Source organism: Talpa occidentalis, unplaced genomic scaffold (genome assembly GCF_014898055.3).
Source record: "Talpa occidentalis isolate TD23 unplaced genomic scaffold, MPIMG_talOcc4v2.1 talOcc4.12, whole genome shotgun sequence".
In the NCBI taxonomy this organism is placed as follows: domain Eukaryota; kingdom Metazoa; phylum Chordata; class Mammalia; order Eulipotyphla; family Talpidae; genus Talpa; species Talpa occidentalis.
Genome location: NW_023601212.1, coordinates 741,589 through 764,824, shown reverse-complemented (window position 1 = coordinate 764,824; position 23,236 = coordinate 741,589). Strand labels below are relative to the sequence as shown.

The following is a 23,236-nucleotide window of genomic DNA, read 5'->3' as shown; positions in this document are numbered from 1 at the left end:
TGGGGATGGTTTCATGTCGCCTTATAAAACAAGCCGGCGACGGTGATGGCGATGAGTCAGCCTCTGCCCTCCTCGTCCCCGATGCCCCACCAGGCGCCCGGCTTCGTGTGTTCCTGGAACGGGTGTGGAGGGGGAGGGGCGCCCCTCGGCCCGGCTGCCCCTCCGCTCCCGGCGAGGGTGAGTGACCGCTGCCAGCAGAGCCCCGGAGCGCAGAGAAACAGGCCGCGGCCAGGCAGAGGGTGGACGGCCGAGGCTCCCCGGCGCTGGCCGCGCGCTGCACCTGGCGCCCCCCCCCCAATGCCCCCGCGCCCCTCTGCGCGCACAGCGGCGGCCTGGGTCCCAACCCCGGCACCCCGGGAGGAGGAGCCGGGCGCCACGCCTCCCTCATAACAGCTGGGCGGGGGAGGCCGCTGCGCCGCGGCTCTGCTCACATCCACAAATGCCTCGCGCGCGGCTGGCTGCCTGCACCCTGCTCCTGGCTCTCCTGGGGCCGGCGGGGCCGGCGGGCGCAGCCACCAGGACCTACCACATCGGCATCGGGGAGGAGTACTGGGACTATGTGCCCCAAGGCAAGAACGTCATCACCGGGAGAAGCTTCTCGGAGGACAAGTGAGTGAACGGGGTCCCCGGAGACGCCCCGGCTCGCCTGCCTCTGGCTGTGGTCGGGAGGCTGCATCCAGAAGGGGGGGCTGGTGCTCGCGGGGCCCCTGCCCGGGGAGCCCTGGCGCGTGGCGCGTGGGACGAGCCCGAGCCCCGGGGTCGCGGCGGGTGGTGAGGGCGCCTGGGCCCGCGGGGGGCTCCGGGAGGGGGGCCGGCGGCCGGCGGGACGGCCGAGGGCCGTGTCCAGGTGGCGGCTTTCCGACGGGCGCTGGGAGCCCCGGTGAGGGTTCAGCGGTTTCGCGAAACAAGTCTGTGGTCTGGAACGAACCCTCTGAGGCGAAGGCGCCGCTGGTCCCCGGCCTGCGCTGCTCAGGAAGTGGGGCTCTTCAGCGCTCCCGGGAGCCCTCCTCGAAGGGGGCGGCCCCCCCTTCCGACCCCGGGCAGGTCCCTGTTGGCGGCCGAGGGCGAGGTGCTGGCGCCGGGCCCCTCCCTGGCTTTCCTGGGTTTGCAGGAAGCAGCACCTTCCCCGCCCCCCTCAGGAGCCAGGATCCTCTGGATCTGACTCGTCCCCTGGGGCTCCCCCGACCTCTGCTGGCTCCGACTCGGTTGCACCTCAGCTTTGTTCTTAGAACATCCCGGGAAGCGTCCTGGCAGGCCCGGCGGGCCCTCGGGTGCCAGCTGCTTTTCAGGCAGGGAGAGCCTGCGCTTCAGCTGCCACCTTCTAAAGACAGGGCCGCTGCCCTTCCCGGCAGCACGGGGTCTGCCCGCGCCCCCGGGGCCAGACCCGCCAGGCCAGAGGGAGGGACGGCCCCCTTGGCCACGCGGCCTCCAGCTTTCCAGCCACGCGGGGTGGCGCGGGCAGGCTGCTGTGCTGAGGAAGGGCAGCGCCCGCAGGCTGCCCAGGTGGCGTCGCCAGAACCGTGGTTCCAGGAAAGGGCCCGTCCAGGGCTGCTTCCAGGGACAGCGGGGCCCCCCTCACCCTCCCTCGCACGCACCCGCGCCGGTGCCTGGGGCTGGAGGGGCCCCACTCCGCCCGCCTCCCAGAGCCAGGCCTGCTCTCCTCAGAAGGGCTCAAAGGCTCAGGGACGCCGGGCAGCCACCGGCACAGGCCCGGGAAGACCTCGGGGCGTCCTGGCAACCAGGCCTGGGAGTCCCCGGGGCCGGCTTGTCCGTGTGCTGGAGGGAGACTCAGGGCTCTGTCCCTCGGGTGCTCGCACCAGGGGCGCCGTCGGAGGGCGTCTGCCCCACCCAGGCCCTCCCAGAGGCGCTGCTCCCGCGGCTGCAGGTGCTGCCCGCCTCCCACCAGGAGCTGGCTCTGGGGCACCCGTCCCAGGGCGCAGGCCTCAGCGGCTCACTGGCCCGCCCCAGAGCCCACGTTTCCTGCCCCCACACGGCCTGCTTCTGGCACGGGTGACCCTGTCCCGTGGAGTCAAGCTCAGCGTTGAGGGGAGGCAGCCCCAGCAACAGGAACGTTCTGGAAAGTCCCACTTCTTAGCAAAGGCAGCTTAGGGTGGCTCGGTCACTCCTCTAGGAGGCACTGACCGGCCGAGTCGGTGTCCAAGCCAGGGGAGTCCGGGAGCCGCGGGTCGGGTGCCCCCGCAGGCCTGGCCAGCCCTGCCTGGAGCAGGCCCCGTGTCCTAGGAGGAGAGGTGACCGGGAGGTGCTGGGGCAGGGCCGTGGAGCGAGGCCCTCGGGCAGCACCCCTGGCACCCCGGTCCCGGCTCCCTGCAGGCATGAGGAACCTCGAGCTGCTCCTGCTCTGGCCGAGTGGCTGCAGGGGGCGCTGGGCAAGCCCCGAGGGGTGCCGGGTGGGTGCTGACCTGGCTTGCGCCACGGACACAGGCACCATGCCACAGGCCGTAGCGGTGGGGGGCGGGGGTCGCTGCGGGGGGCCGGGGGGCACTGGGGGACACTGGGGGGTACCGAGGGATACTGGGGAGCGTGGGTGCAACTCCCCACGTGCTCACGCGTTTCCTGGCAAGGGCAGCATCTTGGACTGTGGCCGCGGTTTGGGGACCGTCGGGCCTCGAGGCGCGCACCGTGCTCCCGCGCCGGCGCCCCAGGCCGTGTGGCAGGCGCCCCCCAGCCGCAGGAGCGAGCCCCCAGACGGAGAGAGGGCGGCACCTGACGGCTGCGTCTCGACCTCTTCCTGCGGAAGGAGCGAGGGGGGTGCCGTGTGCAGAGCAGGGGCTGGAGGAGGCCGGGCTGGGAAGGGGTCCGAGGGCAGTTCTTGAAAGAGCCTGCGTTTGCCTCTGTCCACTTCCCTGCCTCTGAGAACTCTGGCCGGGCCCTCCCCGAGGCCCAGAGCTCTCCACGGACACCCTGAGCCCAGCGCGCCCGGCTCCCCGGCCCTGCTGTGCCGCCAGGGCGGGGAGGCCAGGTGGCTCCGCTGCCCTCCCGGCTCTGGCGCCCGGGCACCGAGCTCGGGCCGGTGACAGTGAAGCGAGTCAGGGCCCCTGTGGTCGCGGCCAGGGGAGCCCGCCAAACCCAGGAGGACAGAGGGTGGCGCCAGGGCTGGGGAGCGTGAGGAGCCTGGGCGGCCAGGTGAGGCGGGCAGGGCCTGTGAGGGCGGCGAGGCGGGCCGGCGGGCAGAGCCTGGTCCCGGGAATCCGCGGCAGCCGGTGGTGCCTCCGCTTGGCGAGAGTGTAACAGGCCACAGCTCTGCCCGCGGAGGAAGCTGAGGTTTGGGGCTCTCTCGGGGGAGCCCCCTCTCCCGCCCACCTGCAGAGACAGGCCTGGATGTGGGCTGGGGAGACTCGGGCACGACGTACTGGGCCGCTGTCTCGGGCCTCACCGCGCGGCAGGCACGGAGGGCACCAGCAGGCGGGGGGCCGGGGGCCGGGGGCCGGGGGCTGGGGGGGACGGAGGCCTGGCTCGCGGCGGCGTGGGTCTCTGGTGTCCCAGGCAAGCCCAGAGCTCCTGCCCCTGCCTTGGCAGTGGGGAGAACGGCCGGCTTCAGGCCGCGTGAGGGTCCGGCGCTGCTGTGACTGACGGTCACAACTCGGGGTTCTCAGACGTCAGCGCCAGGTTCTCAGCTCCACAGGCCACACGTGCCCTGCGCCTCCCTGGCCGCTGGGCTGTGGCCCCCACCTGTCTCCACCTTCCCACGGCTTCTCCCTTTGAAGGACACTTTCGGTGGCTTGTGGGCCCCTCCCCGTCCCCCCAGGCCACCCCAGAAATTCTCCTGGTCTCAGAGGCCTTCCCCTCTTCTTGCCTGTAGGGACCCTGTCTCCAGTTAGGGGCCTGGAGGCCCAGGTCTGTGACCCCGTGTGGGTGTGGAGGCCCGACTCGGGGTCTCTGGCCTCTGGGAAGGCCCACTGGGGTGGGGGTTCCTCCTTCCACTCAGAGCTTTGCAGAACGGACTGCACCCCCAGTTCTAGACAGAGCCCAGCCCTGGGGGCTCCAGTCTGCCTGCCATGGGCCCCTGCCCAGCACAGGCCGGCTGGACAGCAGGAGCCGGGGACCTGGCGCCCCGCCCCGAGGGTCTGGGGGCGTCCTGACCGGGGAGAGGGGGCGGGTCCTGGCTCCTCCCCGCGCCCCAGCTGACCTGCCCGAGCCTGGGCGGTGAAGGGGGAGCCGGGCAGGCGCTGGCCGGGGCGGGGCCTGCATGGCCGGCTTTAAAAACCATTAATTCAATTAGGGAGGGCGTGGCGGCGCCGGGCGAGACATCCACGCGCGTCCCCGCCCTCCCTGCCAGCGGTGCCAGCGGTGCCCGTCCGTCCTGCGCCCTCCTGGTGCAGGGGCCCGTCCTGCCACTGCCCTGCGCGCTGCCTCCCCTGCGCGCTCCCCAGGCGGAGGGTGGGCCCCGCGTGGACAGTGCTGCTGGCCGGCCCGGCGCGCGCCTCGTCTCCCCGGCTGAGCCCCCGCCCCGCGCCCTCCCCGGCTCCACAGCCTGGTCCTCCGGGGTAGGGGGTGAGGGGACCCTTCGCGCTCCAGGGTGGGGGTGGTGAGGTGCACTCCGCGTGAGCCCTCGGGGCCCCCTCGGCTCCATGGCGGGGCTCAACAGGCCGGACCTCGAAGTTGTCCCCTCCCATGGCCACCCGGCCTTGGCATCACGGCCTCCTGCACCCCCGTTTTGTCTTTTAAGCAGGTGAGGGGGACTCCCCAGCCCGCTGGCACCTCCCCAGGAAACAGACACCTCCTGGCTCGGGCGGCGCTAGCACGTGGCTGGGGTGGCTGGAGGCCGTGGGTGCGCGCTGGGCCATGGCCGCCCACAGAGGCCGCGGGGAGCGTCCAGGCCGCTGGGGGCTGCTGCTCGGCGCCCCGGGGCACCCTCGCTCTGTTTCCCGGCTAAGACCCGCAGCGGGGCGGGGCGGGCGCCTCTCCGGCTGCCAGAAAGGGTCAGGAGCCGGGGTGGCCGCCCGGCAGACACCAAAGAGGCAGCTGCTCGTACTCGAGCGCGCCCGGCCCCCGCTCTCCCGGTGGCTGCTGTGGCCCGGGGCTCCCGCGGCGCTGGTGCCTGGCGGTTCCCGCGCGCGCACGCTGGGGGAATGTGGAGCCGGCGGCTGGGGCCTCGCGGTGGCCTGGGGGGCGCTGGCCCCCGGCTGGAGCACAGGACGCGGAGCCCGGAGAGCATGCCCAGGCCGTGCGCTGCCCTTGTCTGCTCCAGGGGAGCGGAGCGGAGCTTGGCGCTGGGCAGGGCCCTGACGACGCCCACGCCGTGGCTCGTGGGCAGGCAGCGAGCCGGGCTCCAGGAAGCCTCGTGCCTCCGGTGACTGCAGCGTGGGAGGCCGGGCTGACCCACATCCAGGCGTGTCGTCAGGGCCACGGCAGGCAGCCTGTGGGGGAGCGCCTCCCTCGCCCCGTGCCACCTCTGCGGGCTGCTCCTGGCGAGGAGCTGCTGCCCAGATTGCGTGCGGACGCGTGCGTGCGTGTGCCCTGTGTGCACGCGTGTGTGTCCTTGTGCGCACGCGTGCAAGGGTGCCCAGGGCAGAGCGTGTGCTCAGGTACCCGTCCTCCCCGGCGGCTGTGACTGCCCCCTCCAGCGCCGCGTCAGGCGCCCCGAGCAGACACCAGGGCCTGCGCGCCCTCGGAGCCCGCACCCGCCTGCTTGGGCTGCACGGCCAGCGTGGGGGGCGCAGCTCCCCCTGCCTGCTCCGCTTCCTCCTCCCTCCACTTGCATCCCGCAGACTTTGCAAAATTGTTGCAATAACTTGCCTGGCGGGGCGGGCTGCGTGGGAGCTGCTCCTGTGCGGTCTGGGGTGCTCGGCTGCACGGGGGCAGGCAGGGGAGCGAGGCCGTGGGAAGCCGGCTCCTCCGCGGGGGTCGCCGGGCGCTGCCCCTCTCGGTGCCCGTGTCCTCGCAGCTCCTCGCGGCTGCTCCCGCTGGCCGGACACCCTCGCAGGAAACGCGGCCGCGGCCCTGGAATCGCGGGGGCCGGGCGAGCAGGGCGGCGCGGCCAGGGTCTTCCCGCCAGGCTCGCCGTCTCTGCCCGTCTGGGTCGGCGCCGAAAGCACGAGCCCCAGATCTCCGGGCCCCCCGCGCACCCACCCTGCCCAGCTGTCCCTCCCCCAGCGCTGCTGTCCTGCCCTCCCACGCCCCAGGCGGCTGGGGGCCCCGGTCAAGCGGTGTCAGGACTCCTGTCCTCACGCGCACCCGCGCTTCCTGGCTGTGCCCGCTCCCCACACACGCCCCTGGCTCTGCCCTCACCTCCGCCGCCGCCGTGTCCCCAGTGCGTGAAAGCCCCGTGTGCCAGCCTGCGAGGTCGCGCTGCCCGGCTCCTCGCCCGCCTTCCCCGGTGGCGCTCACGCCTGCCTCCCCAGCCTGCGCCCTCCCTGCCTGCCTCCTGGCGGGGCTCCCCCTCCTGACCTGGGCACCCCCCAACATGCCTCCTCCTGCTCCTGCTGGCTCTGGGCGGCCGCATTCCCACCTTGCTCCAGCCCTAGTTGCCTTCACTCATGTGTTTTGCGTGGGGTGCCGGCCACGGGGTTCCCTGAGCCGTGGCCCCTGGAGGCTGGGCGGGGCGTCAGCTGCTCTCCTGGCACCCTGGCGCCCACTGCTCGTTGCACTCGGTTCTACCATTATTGGGACATGAATCGTGTCTCTCCGCCGCGCCTAGAGCCCTGCATGCAGCACGCGCATACTACATGCGTCAGTTGCAAAAGTGGGGTGCGTCTGTCCTGGCCGGGGGTCGTTGGTTCAGTTTGGGTTCCTGCTGGAGGCTGCGCCCGCCCCCTGCGCCCTCAGCCTGGGCGTCCTCATGGGTGGACTGAGGTTCCCGCTGCGCTGCAGGGTTACAGGGCTTGGGGGGCCGCGGGGGCGTCACACCCGCACGAGCTTGGTGAGCTGCTGAGGTGAGCGCCGGGGTCTCTCTCGGGACTGCAAGGGTGACGCGTGTTCCTTCTCACTTTCAGACTCGCGACCTTATTTCTTGAAAGGGGGCCCAACCGGATAGGCGGCCTCTACAAAAAGGCGGTGTACAGACACTACACCGATGCCACCTACTCCACGGAGATCCCCAAGCCCCCCTGGCTCGGGTTTCTGGGCCCCATCCTGAGGGCGGAGGTGGGGGACGTGATTGTCATCCACTTGAAGAACTTCGCTTCCCGGCCCTACTCCCTGCACCCGCACGGCGTCTTCTACAACAAGGACTCGGAAGGTGGGTGCAGCTGGTGGCCGCTGGCCCGGTGCAGGGGTGGGACCGCGGCAGGGGCGCCCCCCTGGCCGGCTCCCTGTCTCCTCTCCTTCCTCCCTGCCGCCCTCTCAGTCTCGCCCGTACAGAGGGGCGGCACACTAGCGCCTCCCTCCTCGGCAGCGGCGCAGGTAGAGCTGGGTGACCGCCGCGACGTGGAGAGCCCCGCCAGGAGGGGCTGGAGGGCGCCGTCAGGAGGGAGCATCCCCCAGGGCCTGCCCAGCCTCCGCCTCTCTGACGCGGCAGCACAGACTCCCCTGGTCCCTGCGGGTTATTTTAACTGTCTCAGACTTCGGAGACACACGCGTTTCTCGGAAGCGTGTCCTGTACACCTGCTGTGCTCCTGCGCACCAGGAGGCCCCGGCGGACGCCGCCGCACCGCTGGCTCCGGGCCCTGGCTGCAGCCCATGGTCACTGCCGAGCCCGGCGGCCTGGAGCAGGAGGGCGGGATGGCCACCGCCCCGGCTGCCCCGCCCGGTCTGACGAAGGCCCTGACCCCCCTCCCAGGGCCTGGACTCTGGCCCTGACCTTGCTGGCGTCTCCCCGACACCCCCTCGGCTCATGGCGGAGGGAGCCTGGAGCCTCAGCCCCCGGGAAGGGAGCCTGGAGCGCAGCGGCCCCGGCCCGGCCGGGTTTCGACTTCCCTCTGCTTGCCTTGGAAGGAGCCCTGTACCCTGACGGCACGTCTGGAAGGAACAAGGATGACGACATGGTCCCCCCCGGCAAAAACTACACGTACGTGTGGCCGGTGAGGGAGGAGTACGCGCCGGCCCCCGCGGACGCCAACTGCCTGACCTGGGTGTACCACTCGCACATCGACGCCCCCAAGGACATCTGCTCGGGGCTGATTGGGCCGCTGCTGGTGTGCAAGGAAGGTGAGGTCGCCGGCCAGTGCCTGGGGGAGCCCGCGGGCCCCACGGGGTCACAGAGCAGCCGTGAGCTGAAGGACCCACTGGGCTGTCTGTGGGGTGACGCTGCCCGCGATGGGCTGGGCCTCCGGGACTCTGGGCGCCTCCCGCGTCTCAGAAACGAGCACGTGGGGTAACAACGGGTCCCGGGTCCCAGCGTGAGGGGTGTGGGGGCACCCCGGTGGCGTCCCGCCGTGACCCTGCGCTGCAGCTCTGGCACCTGCGGCCGGAGCTGGACTCCACGGTGGGAGAAGGGACGAGTGATGCCGGTGGTGCTTGGATGTCACGTGTGCGGGTCTCCCCTGGAAGTCTGGGGTGCTGCTGTGGCCAGAAAGCTGCACAGGGCTCTTGCTCAGACCAGCGAGCCAGGGCGGTGGCGGGAGTGGCTTCCTCTGCGCCACCGCAGGGCCCGACCCTTCCGCCCAAGCCCCGGGGAGGTGAGAAGCGTGGTCCGGTGGCCGGGACGCTCCGCTCAGCCTCTGACCACGTGACCTCAGCCACTGTGTCCCCGGGGGACGGAGCCGGCATATCCACGCCCGCCGGGCGGCTTCCCCGGGGACAGCCAGCTTCCCGGAGCCAGGGCCGTCTGCCCTGGGGCCCCGGTGCGCCCCCCACCAAGGCCCCTGCGTGTTGTGGCCACTCACACGTGGGCCTCCTGACCCGTGAGGGCAGCCGGCGCCTCCATCGGGCCCGGCCTCTGCCACCCGCTGGCTGTTCTCTCGCGAATGTGCCCGCAGGTGTCCTGAACAAGTACTCGGGGACCAGGACCGACGTGGACCGCGAGTTCGTGATCATGTTCACGCTGGTGGACGAGAACCAGAGCTGGTACCTGGACGACAACATCCGGCACTTCTGCACCGACCCCGCCTCCGTGGACAAGGAGGACCCCGTCTTCCAGAGGAGCAACAAGATGCACGGTGAGTGTCGGGCCGGCCGCCCGCGGGCCGCAGCTCGTGATGGGCGAGCGCCGGGGAGCGTGCGGGTCGCCTGCGGAAGGACAGTAGCCTGAGCTGCGCTGGGCGTGACCCAGGGACAAAGCCGGGCACAGAAACGGGGTGCGTGTGGCGGCGGGGACGCTCGGGAGGCCCGCCTCGGGCCGGGGGTTATGCGCAGGTGAGAAGGGCACAGCACCATGCTGGGCAGAGCCCCCGATGGCAACTTCTAGCTTTAGCTGGTCCCCACTTTCGAGTGGCCCAAAAGATCGTCCCCTGTGTGTAGCTTCCACACGCAGCCAGATGCGACGTGTTTCCCAGACAAGTGAGCACAGGGCAGCGTGCCAGATGCTGCCGCGGGAAGCGGTGACTCTCCGAGTCCTCGTGTCGCCAGACAGCGGCTCCCGCCCGGTCTGCGGGGTCCAGGGGGTGGGGCTCGCAGGGGGTCGCGCCCGAGTTTTCCTGGGGCGCGCCGGTGAGCAGAAGGAAAATCCCCATCGTGTCCACCACACACGAGGCCCGAGTCCTCCGCTGACCGGCCTCACCTTGTGGCTGCCCCCAGCCGGCAGGCGCCGTCACGTGGGACGGAGCTGGGGCGCCGCCGGTCTGTGTCCTGCCTCAGGCCAAAGTGCTGTCCAGCCAGAGCGGCTGGCGCGGGGAGGGGGCGCTATGAGTGGGGGCGGTGGGGCGCCCCTGCTGCATAGCCCAGTGTTGGGGTGCAGACGCCAGGGCCCCATTTCTGCGTGTGTCCGGGCATCTCCTCTGGGTGCTGCTCCGGCACCGCGTGCTCAGGAGAGAGGGGGCGGGGGATGAGATGCGCAGCGTAAATAAAACCTAATTTTTTAAGGTTTATTTTCTTACATCGTTGTTGCCCCAAGTGTAGCCCCCGTAGCTCTCCCACCACCACCGCAGCCCCCGTGACCGTCACCACCGTGCCCTGCTCCCCTCCCCCGTCGTGGCCCCCCCCGCCCCTCCCCTGCGGGACGCCCAGACCCAGGGTGGGTCTGCAGGCTCTGTCTTTCTCCCGGCCCCGTGCTCGGTTTCCCCGTGTTCCCCGTGGGAGTGAAACCATCCGATATTGTCTTGTTCCTCCGAGCCCCACCCCTGCCAGCGCCACCCAGGCTGCGCGACTGCCGCGCGTCTGTTCTCTGCGCGCAGCGCTCCCCTGCGTAGACAGGCCCGGCCCTGACCCCCTGTCTGGCGGGCACGCGGCTTGTTTCCCGCCTGGGCTGCTGTGATGCGCTGCGCTGCGGGTGGCGCACGGGTTTCCTTTCGGGCTCGTGTACGGACCCAAGCCCTGCTCCTCGCTGTGAGCGGCTCACGTTTATCCCTGACGGATAGGGGTTGGCCTCCGCCCTCCCGGGAGCGCCTCGCGCGGCGGTCGGGGCCGCGCTGGCCTCCTGCTTCCTCTTGCTGGTTGGAGTGGGAAGGGGCAGCGTGCGCCCACCAGCACCCCGCGTGCCCCGGGCCGCCGGCTGCTCAGAGCGGCCCTCTCGCGCCTCCACGCCTGCCCCAGCTGGCGGAGCGACGCAGCCAGGGCCCGAGGACAACTGGTCTGCGGGAGCTGCTCGAGAAACACCCGTAACCGAGCGTTCGTCTAAATTGGCGCCAACAGTTGCGCCGCCTGAGTCATTCTTATCTTAGTCATAATCACTTCCGCGCTCAGTCTGAAATTGAGAAGGGACATTATAACTTTTTAAAACCCCGTTTTTCTGCACTGGCCCAAGTCACACCACTGTGTAGACGGGGCAGAGGCCTCGGGTCTTGGCTGACGCTGCAGCTCCAGCCGGAAGTCTGAGCCAGCAGGGCCTGGTGGACAGTCCGTCCCCTTCCGTAAAAGTCAGAACAAAACCACACCCTCTACTCCCCTTCTGCTGGGGCCTTTCTTCTCCTCCCGCTACCGGTCGCTGACGTCAGGTCTTCCGCTGGGTCCTGGTGGCCGTGAGATGCGTGGACGGGTCCCCACGGCAGTCCCCGGGGCGGCCTGCAGGGTGTCGGCCCAGCGGCTCCGTTTCCGCCCGTGTCCGCGTCCCCACGCTGCCCCACGTCCCTGCCGGCCTCCGCTCCGTCGGGGGCTTTTCTCTTGGAAAGACCAAGCCCCACCGCCCGTTCTGGGCTGTCTCCTCTGTGAGGACCGAGGCCTCTTCACAGGCCGTGGCGACCCGCCGCCCTGGCCCTGCCGCGCCGGGGGACGCGCGCCCGGACCCCGCAGGCGCCTGTGCCAGCGTGTGTCTGCTTTCAGCCCTCAACGGCTACCTGTTCGGAAACTTCCCCGAGCCCCAGATGTGCGTCGGCGAGTCGGTGTCCTGGCACCTGTTCGGGATGGGGAACGAGATCGACATCCACTCCATCTACTTCTACGGCAACACCTTCGTCAGCAGGGGGCACCGCACGGACGTGGTCAACCTGTTCCCCGCCACCTTCCTCACGGCGGAGATGATCGTCCAGAACCCTGGGAAGTGGATGATCACCTGCCAGGTCAGCGACCACCTGCAAGGTGAGCGGGCTGGGGTCCGGGCGGAGGGCAGGGCGGCTGCCGGGACGGGCTCGCTCCGCGCCGACCGCTGGCCGCGTCTTGAGTGCGTTACAGCAATTACAGTGAACACGCAGGGACGGGGTGGCGCCGCTCACCTGGCGCCCGTGAGCAGGTATTTATTTACCGACCACCTCCCTGTAAACAGACAGAGGCGATGAGAAGAAATGAGGGGTCTCCAGGGGCTGTGATGCGGCAGTTGCACAGAGCTGGACGTTTTCAGAGTGAGGCAAATTTGAGGCAGAAAGACAGATGCCCCTCGGGTCTCTTCCCGGAGGCCCTGCCTGTTTCGTCCTGGGAGGGGAGCTGGCCTCGTGTGTGGGAAGGCCACCGTTTACCTTTGCTTTTCACTGCTCACGGGCAACCACAGCCCGAGCCACACGTGCTCGGGGTCCTGCCCCTCCTGCGGGCTCACCCAGGCCCTGCTCTGTCCGCAGCGGGCATGCTGGGCCAGTACAACGTGGGCCACTGCAGAGGCCACGCTTCCCACCCGGCCCTGAAGGGCCAGCAGAGGCACTACTTCATCGCGGCCGAGAAGGTGCTCTGGGACTACGCCCCTCAGGGCTACAACAAGTTCAGCGGCCTCCCCCTCAACGCGACCGGCAGGTGAGCTCAGCTGCTGTTCCCTGGTGCGCGGGGCCTTCCCTGCGGGGGCCGCTGTGGGCCCTGCCGGCCTGAGCTGCACGTGGCGGGAGAGCAGAGCCGGCAGGGACGGGGCAGGGGGGAGACGCGCCCACCGCCTGGGCCACGCTTGTCGCCGGACTTTGTTGAGCGGCTGCTGGGCGCAAGCGGCAGTGCTGGGTGCTGGGGTATCGTCCCATGGCGACCAGCCGGCCGCGGCCAGCGGGGGAGGGGGCGGGCAGGCCTGCCAGGAAAGGCGGGGTGAGCTGGCCCTGAGGTCGCCTATCTGCGCCCACGGATTGTCTGGTGCAGAGGGAGGCCTCTCTCCAGACTGGCCCCTCCTCCCTGACCCTGACCTTCCCGGTCCTGCTCTGAGGTCACCTTCGGGGTAGGCCTCCCTGGACCCCCGAGTCCGCATTGCCCCTCGGGGCCCACAGTGTGTGGCGCCCCAGGTCTGACCGCGGCTCGCAGGACCTGACTGCAGAACCTCAGACCGGAGGCGTGGCCGGATGGGGGCGTGGCCGGAGGGCGTGACCTGGAGGGGTGTGGTCCGGAGGGGTGGCCTGGAGGGGTGGCCTGGAGGGGGCCTGGAGGGGTGGCCTGGAGGGTGGCCTGGAGGGGGGCCAAGAGGGGCCCAGGAAGGGGGCCAGGAGGGGGCCTGGGGCGGGGTTGGAGGGGTGGGGCCGGGAGCCTCCCCGCTGCTACCTGCGGGTTGCTTGGGCCTGAGGGCCTGAGGGTGCTGGGGATGACTCGCAAGACCCCTCACTCATCCGTCCGCCCTGGGCACTGGTGGACGGACGCCGGTGTTGGGCGCAGAGGCCCACCCTGCAGTGAGTGCGCTCGCCAGGGCTGAGTTGGGGCTCGGGGGCGGGCAGCGGCGCCATGGGCAGCGGGGCGCTCTGGACAGGCCAGGAGCTGCAGTGGGGCCCCCAGCGGCTCTTGTGGTGGGGGCGCAGGGGCACGAGGCCAGCAGGGCCTGCGCTGTGCCGGCGGCGGGAGGAGGGAGAACAGAGGCCAAAGGGCGCAGAAAGGGGGGTTCAAAGGTCAGGGAAAGGCGCCGACACAGGAAGGAGCAGCCGACCGCCGCTGGCCGGGCCCGAGGGACGCTGTGTCGAGGTGGCGCCCGCCGGGCCGTCCCGTCCCCTGCCCTGGCATTTCATGCGCAGTCCCTGCCCTCACTACAGACGGACCCGACCCGCGCTCCGCGCCCTTGCCGGCGTCAAAGTGCCTACTGCGCGCCCAGCCTGGCCGCCCCGCCACTGGCCGCACTCGGGGGCTGGCGCTGCGGGGTGCGCTCTGCCCTCCGCGACCTTGTGGGCCGGGGGGTTCCCGGGGGCGCAGGCGTCTGCCGGCCCTCCGGGTGGGGAGCTCAGGTCACCCAGCTCCGAGCCCGCTGGGCTGGCCGGGCGCGGGCGGTGCGGGCCGGGACCAGGGCGGGTGCGCTCAGCCAGACCCTCTCCCCTCAGCGACTCCGAGCTCTACTTCACGCAAGGGGACTCCAGGATAGGCGGGAGGTACTGGAAGGCCCGGTACACGGAGTACACGGACGCGTCGTTCACGCAAAGAAAGCGCCTCTCGGAGGCGGACGCCCACCTCGGAATTCTGGGTAGAGTGGCCCACGCGCGTCGGGGGGGCGGCCCGCGGGGCCCCAGCCCCACGCTGCGCCTTCTCACCCCTCACCCCGCCCCCGCTCCCTCCAGGCCCCGTCATCAGGGCGGAGGTGGGCGACACCCTGCTGGTGACCTTCGCCAACAGGGCGGACAGGGCCTACAGCGTCCTGCCCCACGGCGTGATGTACGACAAGGCGTCCGATGCGGCCCCCAACATGGACGGTGAGTCCAGCCTGTGCCGGGTGGGCAGGTGAGGGCTGAGAACTCCCTGTCACCCCCGTACGTGCGGGCAGGGACACGGGCTGCGGGAGGAGGCGGTCAGGACAGGGCCTGGCCCCGGGGTGTCTCGGGGCAGGCTTGGGCGCCCGCAGGTAAGGCGTGCTCAGGCCCCAGCGCGTCTGCCCGTGGGGCTGGAGAGGCTCCGGGTTCTCTTGCCAGGCCGCGCGGGGCTCGGGCACCATCCTGGCACAGCCCTAGTGTGAGTCCTCCAGCAGCCACGCACAGCCTGGTGACCCAGGGAGTGGCCACGTCCTCATTCCGCCTCTCAGATTCCGGACACCTCAGAGCGTGGCCCGTCTGGCCTTCCTGGGTGTCCTCTGCAGGGCCGGGCGCGAGCTCCACAGGCCGCTCGGACGTCTCGGGGACTTGCAGATGGCGACTGGGCAGCCGTGGCTCCCGACACGTGTGCCGCGTGGCATCAGGGAGCGTGAGGACAGCGAGGTGGTCTGTGCTGTCCCGTGCGGCAGCACCGCCCCAGAGCGCGCATAGGGGGGCCGCGCCGAGACATAGCCACTGCCCTGCCCGGTGCGAAGCACTGCCTCCCCCCTCAGGCTTCCTGAAGCCGGGCGCACACGTGAAGCCAGGGGAGACCTTCGTGTACAGGTGGACGGTGCCCGAGAGCGTGGGCCCCACGGCCGACGACCCCCCATGCCTGACCTACCTCTACTTCTCGGCGGTCGACCCCATCAAGGACACCAGCTCCGGCCTGGTGGGGCCCTTGCTGCTCTGCAGGAAGGGGGCGCTCAACGCGGACGGCACGCAGGTAGGCACGGGCGCCTCCCTCCGGGGCCATGCAGGTGAGCCGGACACAGCCCGCCGAGTCCGCTCTCTGCATCAGGGGAGCTTGATTTGGCAGGTTCCAGCTGCAGATGCCCGTCAGGAGCCCAGGATTTCCTCTGGCGGCAGCGGGTCCGGGGGCGCTCCCTGGGCTTGGCTTTGATGCTGGGGTCTCCCGAGATGTGCGTGGACGCCCACCGGGCTCTCTGCCTGCTGGGGAGGCCCGGCTCGTGCTCCTGAGGGCCTGGCTTCATGCGAATTTCAGAGTATTTCTTGCATTGAAGATAACTTTCTGTCTGGCCAGCGAGAGCCCCTCTCAGCACAGCCCCGTGTTTCTGGCCGCCGTGCCTGTCCCGAGTCCCGAGGGGGCTGGCTGTGAGCGGTGCTTGGCTGGCCGCGACCCTGGCCGCCTGCAGCAAACCCCAAGGTCCCTTCGAGTGGGTGCGACAGGGCAGCTAAGGTTTCCTGGCGCTGTCTTTCCTGGGCTCAGGCGTTAGCAGCAGCCGTGGGGCGTCCTGGAAGGAGAACAGGGGCTCCCGGGGCCCTGCCTGGGTGGCTGTGCCCACTGACAGGCCCGACGTCTCTGGGTGTCTCTCCAGCATTAAAGTGGGGCCCTCCCTGGCCCCACTGAGTGACCAGCCAGCCCTGCCGTGCACATCCACACGCGGGTGGGCGGGGACACGCGTCGGTGCGGGTCACGCCGACCGCATCGTGCTCGGACCCCGCAAGGCTCCTGCGCTAGCCCGAGTCCCCTTTGAAAGCGGAGCAGGACTCAGAACCCCCCGGCTGTGCTCTGAGGCATCCTCCCTCTCCGCTCTCCAGAAGGAGATAGACAAGGAGTTCCACCTGCTCTTCACAGTCTTCGATGAGAACCTGAGCCAGTACCTCGATGAGAACATCCAGAAGTTCACCCGGCGCCCCCTCAGTGTCGACAAGGAGGACAAGGCCTTCGTGAAGTCCAACCGCATGCACGGTAGGAAGCCCACGTCCGACGTGGCGCCAGGGCGGCGGGCGCGGGGTCTCCACCGCCCCAGGGCTGGCCGCTTGGGATTTGTTCTTGGCTGTAAGACGCTCAAGGTCTGGTGAAACCTCCTCGTGTCCCAGCGATGCTGTGCCGTGGGGCCAGCCCTAGATGGACGTGGGGCCAGCCCGGAGGCGGTCACGGCACAGGGCGGGTTAGACAGTGACGACAAACACCCCTCGGGGTCGCCTGACGACTGCGGGCTGTGCAGGCCGCCGCAGGCAGTGTGGGCGGCTGCTGGGGCTAACCGGGGCTGAAGCGCGGCACCCTTGCCCCTCGGCTCCACGCGGCGCCACAGCCCACGCGGGGGTCTCCTGCCCTGCCAGAGCCCGGGGTCCAACCCCGCAGGGCGCATAGACCAGCCCAGGAGCGGCCGGTGAGCTGGAGACCATCGCTGGGCGGGCGGGTCCAGGACGGAGCATCCCATGGGCATGGCCTTGAAGACACGGGGGTGGCACACGCGCCCCCAAGCGCTGTCCTCCCCCAGCAAGCCCCAGGCCCACACAGGCAGCCCAGAGCCCGGCCCAGTGCCCGACTCGAGCCCCCATCGCAGAGCGTCGGGTCGCGTCTGCGGTCAGTGGACAAGCCTCAGGTCGTGCACTGACCAAAGCCTGAGCAAAGGGTTTTCAGAAAATAGGCCGCTCTTGTCTAACGTCCCAGGGTCTCCTGGACGCTCCAGCAGGCAGCTTGATGCTCAAGCAAGACCCCAGCCCCGCTGGCTCCCGACACAGCGGGAAGGCACCGTGCTGGCCTGGGTGCTGGCAGGTCCACACCCTGCGCCGTCCTCTCCACGCTCGGCATCGGGTGGGGGTGCCGCGGACCAGCACAGCAGTAGACGATGAGGCCGTCTCAGGGTTGAGAGACTGCGCAGGGTGGTCAGGGATTCGATTAAAGAAATGACAAACAGACACACTTCAAGAGTGAAAATCTGAGTGTAATTTTATTTGAGTTGGTGACCAGTATATATATGTTTTCTAAAAGCATAGGAATGGCGAACATCAGTGAAGAAATCAGCTTGCTTATAGGTTTAGCTTATCATTGACAGGGCAGTGATTTACATCTGGACCCAGGCGCATTCCTAAGTAGTTAGGCTATTCATTTTTCTTTTTGTTTTATATGATTACTTTTTGTTTTAACTACTCACTATTACTATTAATTAACACGGGTGAATTTTACTTTTCACAATGTAATATTTTTATCATTTAGATTAATACTAACAAGGCTAAGTATACAACAGAGAAATTATTAAGCTAGCAGTTCTATTAATACACAGAGTTTAGTAACGTTTCATTTGAATCAGCCTAGTTATGATTTTGTATGTTCTTTTTTAATCGGCAAACCAATGACCTTTTAAACAGAGAAAGAGAAAAGATTTTAGAGAGACAGTTGTATTAGAATAAAGTTTGTGGGTCTAGAGAAGGTGAGATAAGTTTCCCAGCGGACAGCATTCCTGTAGTGGCTTCTGGTGGTCGTTATCTTTCAACAGGCTTCCGTCTTATCTATGTCTTCAGGCGGTTTTTTGCTGTTCTCCTCCTGCGCGCTGGTTGCCCAGCCGGACCTAGGGATTCCTAGAGGTCACTGCAGGAGGAGGTGCAGCAAGTATATCTTCAGGGGGTTTTGCTGTTCTCCGCCTGCGCGCTGGTTGCCCAGCCGGACCTAGGGACCGTGGCGCAAGCCATTAGCCCTAAGGGTCACTGCAGGGGGAGGTGCAGCAGGTCCTCCTTTGTTTTTTTTAAAACGGAGTTGGTAGGCGTACATGTCACGTTGAAGGCGGTAGATCGACCTGTGAAGTGAGCGGACACAGAGGGGAGTTAAAAGACAAGGAGAAGGACAAGTAGGGAAAGAGCAATGAAGGAAAGAACAAGATGATACCAGTGAGTAGGAGTCAAAGATTGGAGAGTAGAAGCTAGAGAATGAGCAAAGGAAGAGACTGAAGTATCCAGATGAGATTTACTGACAGCAGAGATTTCAGATTGGAGAGACGAGAGGTCATGAGAAAGGTCATTGTTACGCCAGATACCCAATAGGTGATGTTTGGTAAGATTACAATGTAAGGAAGAGTTATAACGCAGAGGCGTAACGCAAATGAAACGAAACTGAGCATGGCATCGAGTAGACAGTTGTTTGAGGAGTTGAACCTCATCGCCAATAGCAATAACAATTTTTTCCAGAGCATTTAACTTTCTTTCCAACTTGTAGTCAATGTCCCGCTGTGTAGAGAGCGCCATGGACACATTTTTGGTAAGGTCATTCACAAAAGAAGCTGTCTTAGCTTCCTGAATTAAAGCAACAGAGGAAGCAGCTAAAGAGGTAACTAAGGAAATTAATGCAGCAATACCAAGAATAAGAGCAACAATAAAACGTTTAGGACGAAGAAGAGCATGCACCTCATCCAAGATTCCCGTCTTACTGGCCTCCCTTGCTGATCCTAGAATGCCACCCAGCGGCCCTCGATGGGCCTTGATATGATTAGGATTATTATCTAATGCAATTGTAGGTTTGGTAACAACTGGAAAAAGGTTAGCGGTTGGGCGGGAGGGTTTATCATTTTTGAAAGTCAATTTATCTAGCATTTCAGTATATTCATGATCATTAAACTCATCCTCTGACTGGGAAAGGGATTCCTTCAATACGGGAGCAGAGGCTTGAGCGAATAATGACGTGTTTGGATCATTATTGTTTTTTAAGATTATCCTGAACTTCATCCTGTTGGCCTTCCCACAATTCTGCGTCAGTGGCATCAACCAGCAGATCTTTAACTTGTACCCACAAAGACAAAGCCTGTTTCGGAACCTGAGACGGTCCATGAAGGCCATAAAACTCTCTCACTTCTTTTTCTACTTTCTTCCAAGTTTCCAGTGACAGACTGCCTTCTTCTGGAAACCACGGGCATACCCGTAATATGAATTCATAAAGTTTCAGTAGAGCTTTTTTATTTACTTTAATACCTCGTGTTTCAATCATATTTTTTAATATAGATAGAAAAAGATCTCTATTTTTGGTCTGCTGTTGACCCATGGTCTCGTGGTGCTTTCGTTCACTCAAGCAGAGATTTCTTTCAACTGTGCTGTCCGCCCGCCCGTGTCCCTCGCGGGAACTTGCGGAGGCGTCTTAGCTAAGGTCTGTCCGTATAAGTCCCGGACCAGGCTACTCCGAAGAGCAGATGACCGTTATGCCATATGACGTTCCTCCACGGGAATCGCGGGTGCAGCCCACTCAGACTCCGTAGCTACGAGGCCGTGGAGCCGTATTCATGCACTCTCACACACACACAGCACCACGAGCATTCACTCTTAGAAAAACTTCTCACTATTTCAAACTGATCACCCTTTATCAGCAAGCTCCGGACGCTTCAGTGAGGATCCTATCCCTGACTTTTAAAGAGGGTATTTTTTAGGGAATCACATTCACACTCACACACAAGAAGGGAGATAGCTTACCCAAACGCAATCTCTTCGTTACTCACCTCTCTTTGGGTGGAAAAACTCAGCAATATTTGAATTCGGGGCCCCCCGTTCAGGCGCCACCTGCCGCGGACCAGCACAGCAGTAGACGATGAGGCCGTCTCAGGGTTGAGAGACTGCGCAGGGTGGTCAGGGATTCGGTTAAAGAAATGACAAACAGACACACTTCAAGAGTGAAAATCTGAGTGTAATTTTATTTGAGTTGGTGACCAGTATATATATGTTTTCTAAAAGCATAGGAATGGCGAACATCAGTGAAGAAATCAGCTTGCTTATAGGTTTAGCTTATCTTTGACAGGGCAGTGATTTACATCTGGACCCAGGCGCATTCCTAAGTAGTTAGGCTATTCATTTTTCTTTTTGTTTTATATGATTACTTTTTGTTTTAACTACTCACTATTACTATTAATTAACACGGGTGAATTTTACTTTTCACAATGTAATATTTTTATCATTTAGATTAATACTAACAAGGCTAAGTATACAACAGAGAAATTATTAAGCTAGCAGTTCTATTAATACACAGAGTTTAGTAACGTTTCATTTGAATCAGCCTAGTTATTAGATTTTGTATGTTCTTTTTTAATCGGCAAACCAATGACCTTTTAAACAGAGAAAGAGAAAAGATTTTAGAGAGACAGTTGTATTAGAATAAAGTTTGTGGGTCTAGAGAAGGTGAGATAAGTTTCCCAGCGGACAGCATTCCTGTAGTGGCTTCTGGTGGTCGTTATCTTTCAACAGGCTTCCGTCTTATCTATGTCTTCAGGCGGTTTTTTGCTGTTCTCCTCCTGCGCGCTGGTTGCCCAGCCGGACCTAGGGATTCCTAGAGGTCACTGCAGGAGGAGGTGCAGCAAGTATATCTTCAGGGGGTTTTGCTGTTCTCCGCCTGCGCACTGGTTGCCCAGCCGGACCTAGGGACCGTGGCGCAAGCCATTAGCCCTAAGGGTCACTGCAGGGGGAGGTGCAGCATGGGGGCCCGTCCCTGCTGAGGGCCCTGCAGACGGCACCTGTGGGGGCCGCCCTCAAGGTCAGCCCCAGGCGCCCCTGTCGGTCAGCGGACTGCGGCGAAGGCGTTTCTGGAGACCAAGGCCTCCCGTAGAGTCACTATCCAGAGCCCCTCCGGTCGCTTTATCAGGACGGGCAGATAAGCGTCATCGCAGGGCAGAGCCATCTCCTGGAAAGCCTCTTGTAAACACCCCGCCCCCCGCCCCAGCAGCCAGCAGACAGCAGCCGCTCCGTGGTCACCTGCCGGCCTCTGCACCCGACCCAGAGCCACCCGCAGACTCGCTGGCCACGAGATCGAGCCCCGCAGCTGGGGAGCTGGCAGGAGAGACCCTCGAGGGGGACAGCTGTGCGGGGTGCTGGGAGCGCTCGGGGGAGCCCGGGCAGCAGCAGTGCACAAGGGCAGGGGGGCCGTCCCGCGCCGTCAAGCCATCTCGTCAGAGACCGGGCGCCTTGCTCAAGCCGAGCCAGCAGCCTGAGCAGGTGGCTTGGACATGGCGCAGTGGTGCATGTTCAGTGCTCCTGTGAGCGGCGCCTCCGTTATAAGTGGCCGCTGAGAGGCTCCCAGGGCAACCTGGCCTCTGAGGACAGGGCTCCCCACAGGCCTGTCCCCGGCCCCTGCCCTGCACGCGTCCCTTGCGTGCCCCCGTGATGCTTGGGCCTGACCGTCTCTCTCCTCCCTGCAGCCGTCAACGGCTACATGTACGGCAACCAGCCTGGCCTCCAGATGTGCAGGAATGACAGGGTGTCCTGGCACCTGGTGGGGATGGGCACCGACACCGACATGCACGGGGTCTACTTCCAAGGGAACACCCTGCATCTCCGGGGCACCCACCGCGACAGCCTGGCCCTGTTCCCGCACGTCTCCACCACGGCCTTCATGCAGCCGGACCGTGCAGGTGAGTGTGGCGCGGCCACGGGAGGCCCGGAGCTCATGTGTCCCTGACGCTGCCGCAGCCCCGCCAGCCTGCCGTGAGCTGGAACACGGGCCCGGCAGGCTCAGCACCAAGACACATGTTCTCTCTGCTGCAAAGCCAGGCTCTGAGGGACGCGGAGCCTTTGTGCAGGTGCACGAGCTTGGGGTGCAGGTGCTTCCGTGCAGGCGTCGCCGCTGTCAAGGCCCCACACCCCCTGGTCCTCCAGGAGGCGGCCCCTCCACTGCTGAAGCGCGGGAGGCCTGGCCCAGGAGGGGCCGCGGGGAGCCTTCCACGCTGTCTCCAGAGAGCTCCTCCCGGTTCCCGAGACCCCTCCCTGCGTGGCCGCGACAGCCGGGTCCTGGGCGCCACGGGCCCTTCAGGGGCAGCTGGCGGAGCCGCGGGTGGCTGGTGGGGGCCGCCTCTGCCGGGGCAGCTCTGGAGACTGAGCCCGCGCGGACGCCCGACCCACCGCCCCCGTCCCCGCCACCTCGTGTCTCCCTGAGCCAGCGAAGACCCACCTGCCTGCGCCCGCTCCCCAGAGAGTTTCTCCTTAAAATGGCCCGACTCTCTCTCGGCTGTGCCCGTCGCCGTGAGGGCACGTCGGTTTACTTTCCTTTCCGCCGGGCGCCTGTTGACCTGCCGTGGGTGGCGAGAGCCTCCTCGGCTCCCGGGCGAGGTCGCCGTCGGCTCCGGGTGGCCGTGCCTGTGCGCGCTGCTCCGTCCAGTTCACGACTCCTTCAGGGCGAAATGCACGACTGCGTACGAGTGGCCCAATTTGAACTTTGTCGGGGCGATGACTCTTCCAGGGAATTGGTTCTTTTTCAGTTGGGCTGGGCTGAGATAGCCCCCCAGCCTCCCGGCCAGCCCCCCGCCGGCGACTTCCGGGGCCGAGCTTTGCTGGCCGATGCGTTCGGCAGGGAACTCGCAGAGAGGGCGTTTCTTGGCGGCGAGCCTGCCAGTTTTAATTTTTCATTTCAAATGAATCTCAGGCTGTTGTTTTCCACAAGGGAATATACTCCAAGCGAAGGGCCCCCCGTGGGGTGTGACTTTGAAACACGAGGTGGCATCTCCCCGCCGGCCCACCTCCCTGGCACCTGCCTGGGGTCGGGCGCGGGCCGGCGGGCGGCGGCAGCGACGGTCTCTCTTGCAGGCCTCTTCAGGGTGTTCTGCTCCACCTTGCACCACTTCGCGCGAGGCATGAACCAGCTCTACGAGGTCACCAGCTGCGGCAACAAGGACCCCCCCGAGCAGCCGTACGGGATGATAAGAACCTTTTACATCGCCGTGGAGGAGGTAGAATGGGATTATGCCCCTAACAAAAACTGGGAGTTCGAAAAGCAGCACTTGGACGCAGGAGGGGAAAGGTACCGCGGCCTCGCCTCCTTGGCTCTGGGGGGGGGTCGTCGTTTGCGCGCCAAGCGGGGTTCGGCAGGCCCCAGACGCCCTGGAGTCCTGCTCTGCAGACACACGGCCCTGGGGCCCGGAGGACCAGGGAGCAGGCCTCCCGGGGGCGGGCGGGGCCGGGGCCTTGGGGGCTCCAGGGAAGCCAGGTGTGGTGGGGTCGGAGTTCGGGCTGCCGCCTGGGGCCGCCGCAGGAGCAGATGCACAGGCCTCTCTGCCAGGCGGGACCAGGCCTGCTCGGGGCTGACCTCCCGCCCAGCACCAGCCGCTGCCCCACTGGGTGACCAGCCCTGGCTGTGACTGCTCCACTCCCCGGGCCAGACCCGGGCCTGGCCCCCAGGGCTGCCTCGGCTGCTCCAGCAGAGCATCGCCTGCCCAGGCAGACCAGCAGGCCCCTCCAAGCTCAGCCCCTACACACAGCCGCCCGGGGCCACCGCCCACGCCCTGGGGCATCCCGCGAGGGGCTGGCTGGGCACTGAGCCGTTCCTGGGGCTCCCGTCCGCCCCACACGTCCCTCATCCTCCTTCATCACCCGCCCCG

At 66.1% G+C, this 23,236-nt stretch overlaps 1 protein-coding gene across 1 annotated transcript; it reads left to right on the top strand.

Annotated features, from left to right (window-relative positions):
• The first annotated feature begins 439 nt into the window (after window positions 1–439).
• On the top strand, window positions 440–22,980 carry HEPHL1 (hephaestin like 1). The gene is made up of 13 exons (XM_037504639.1): window positions 440–609; window positions 6,954–7,198; window positions 7,894–8,106; window positions 8,877–9,056; window positions 11,314–11,568; window positions 12,042–12,210; window positions 13,692–13,831; window positions 13,926–14,057; window positions 14,666–14,877; window positions 15,714–15,864; window positions 21,065–21,277; window positions 22,446–22,659; window positions 22,956–22,980. The coding sequence occupies exons 1-13, from the start codon at window positions 440–442 to the stop codon at window positions 22,978–22,980; spliced, it is 2,319 nt and encodes a 772-aa protein (XP_037360536.1).
• The last annotated feature ends 256 nt before the right edge of the window (window positions 22,981–23,236 follow it).

Coding starts and splice junctions, on each gene's coding strand:
- HEPHL1 (XM_037504639.1), top strand. CDS start 440: ATGCCTCGCGCGCGGCTGGCTGCCTGCACCCTGCTCCTGGCTCTCCTG. Junction 8,107..8,876: donor GCTGCTGGTGTGCAAGGAAG/GTGAGGTCGCCG, acceptor ATGTGCCCGCAG/GTGTCCTGAACAAGTACTCG. Junction 21,278..22,445: donor CATGCAGCCGGACCGTGCAG/GTGAGTGTGGCG, acceptor TCTCTCTTGCAG/GCCTCTTCAGGGTGTTCTGC.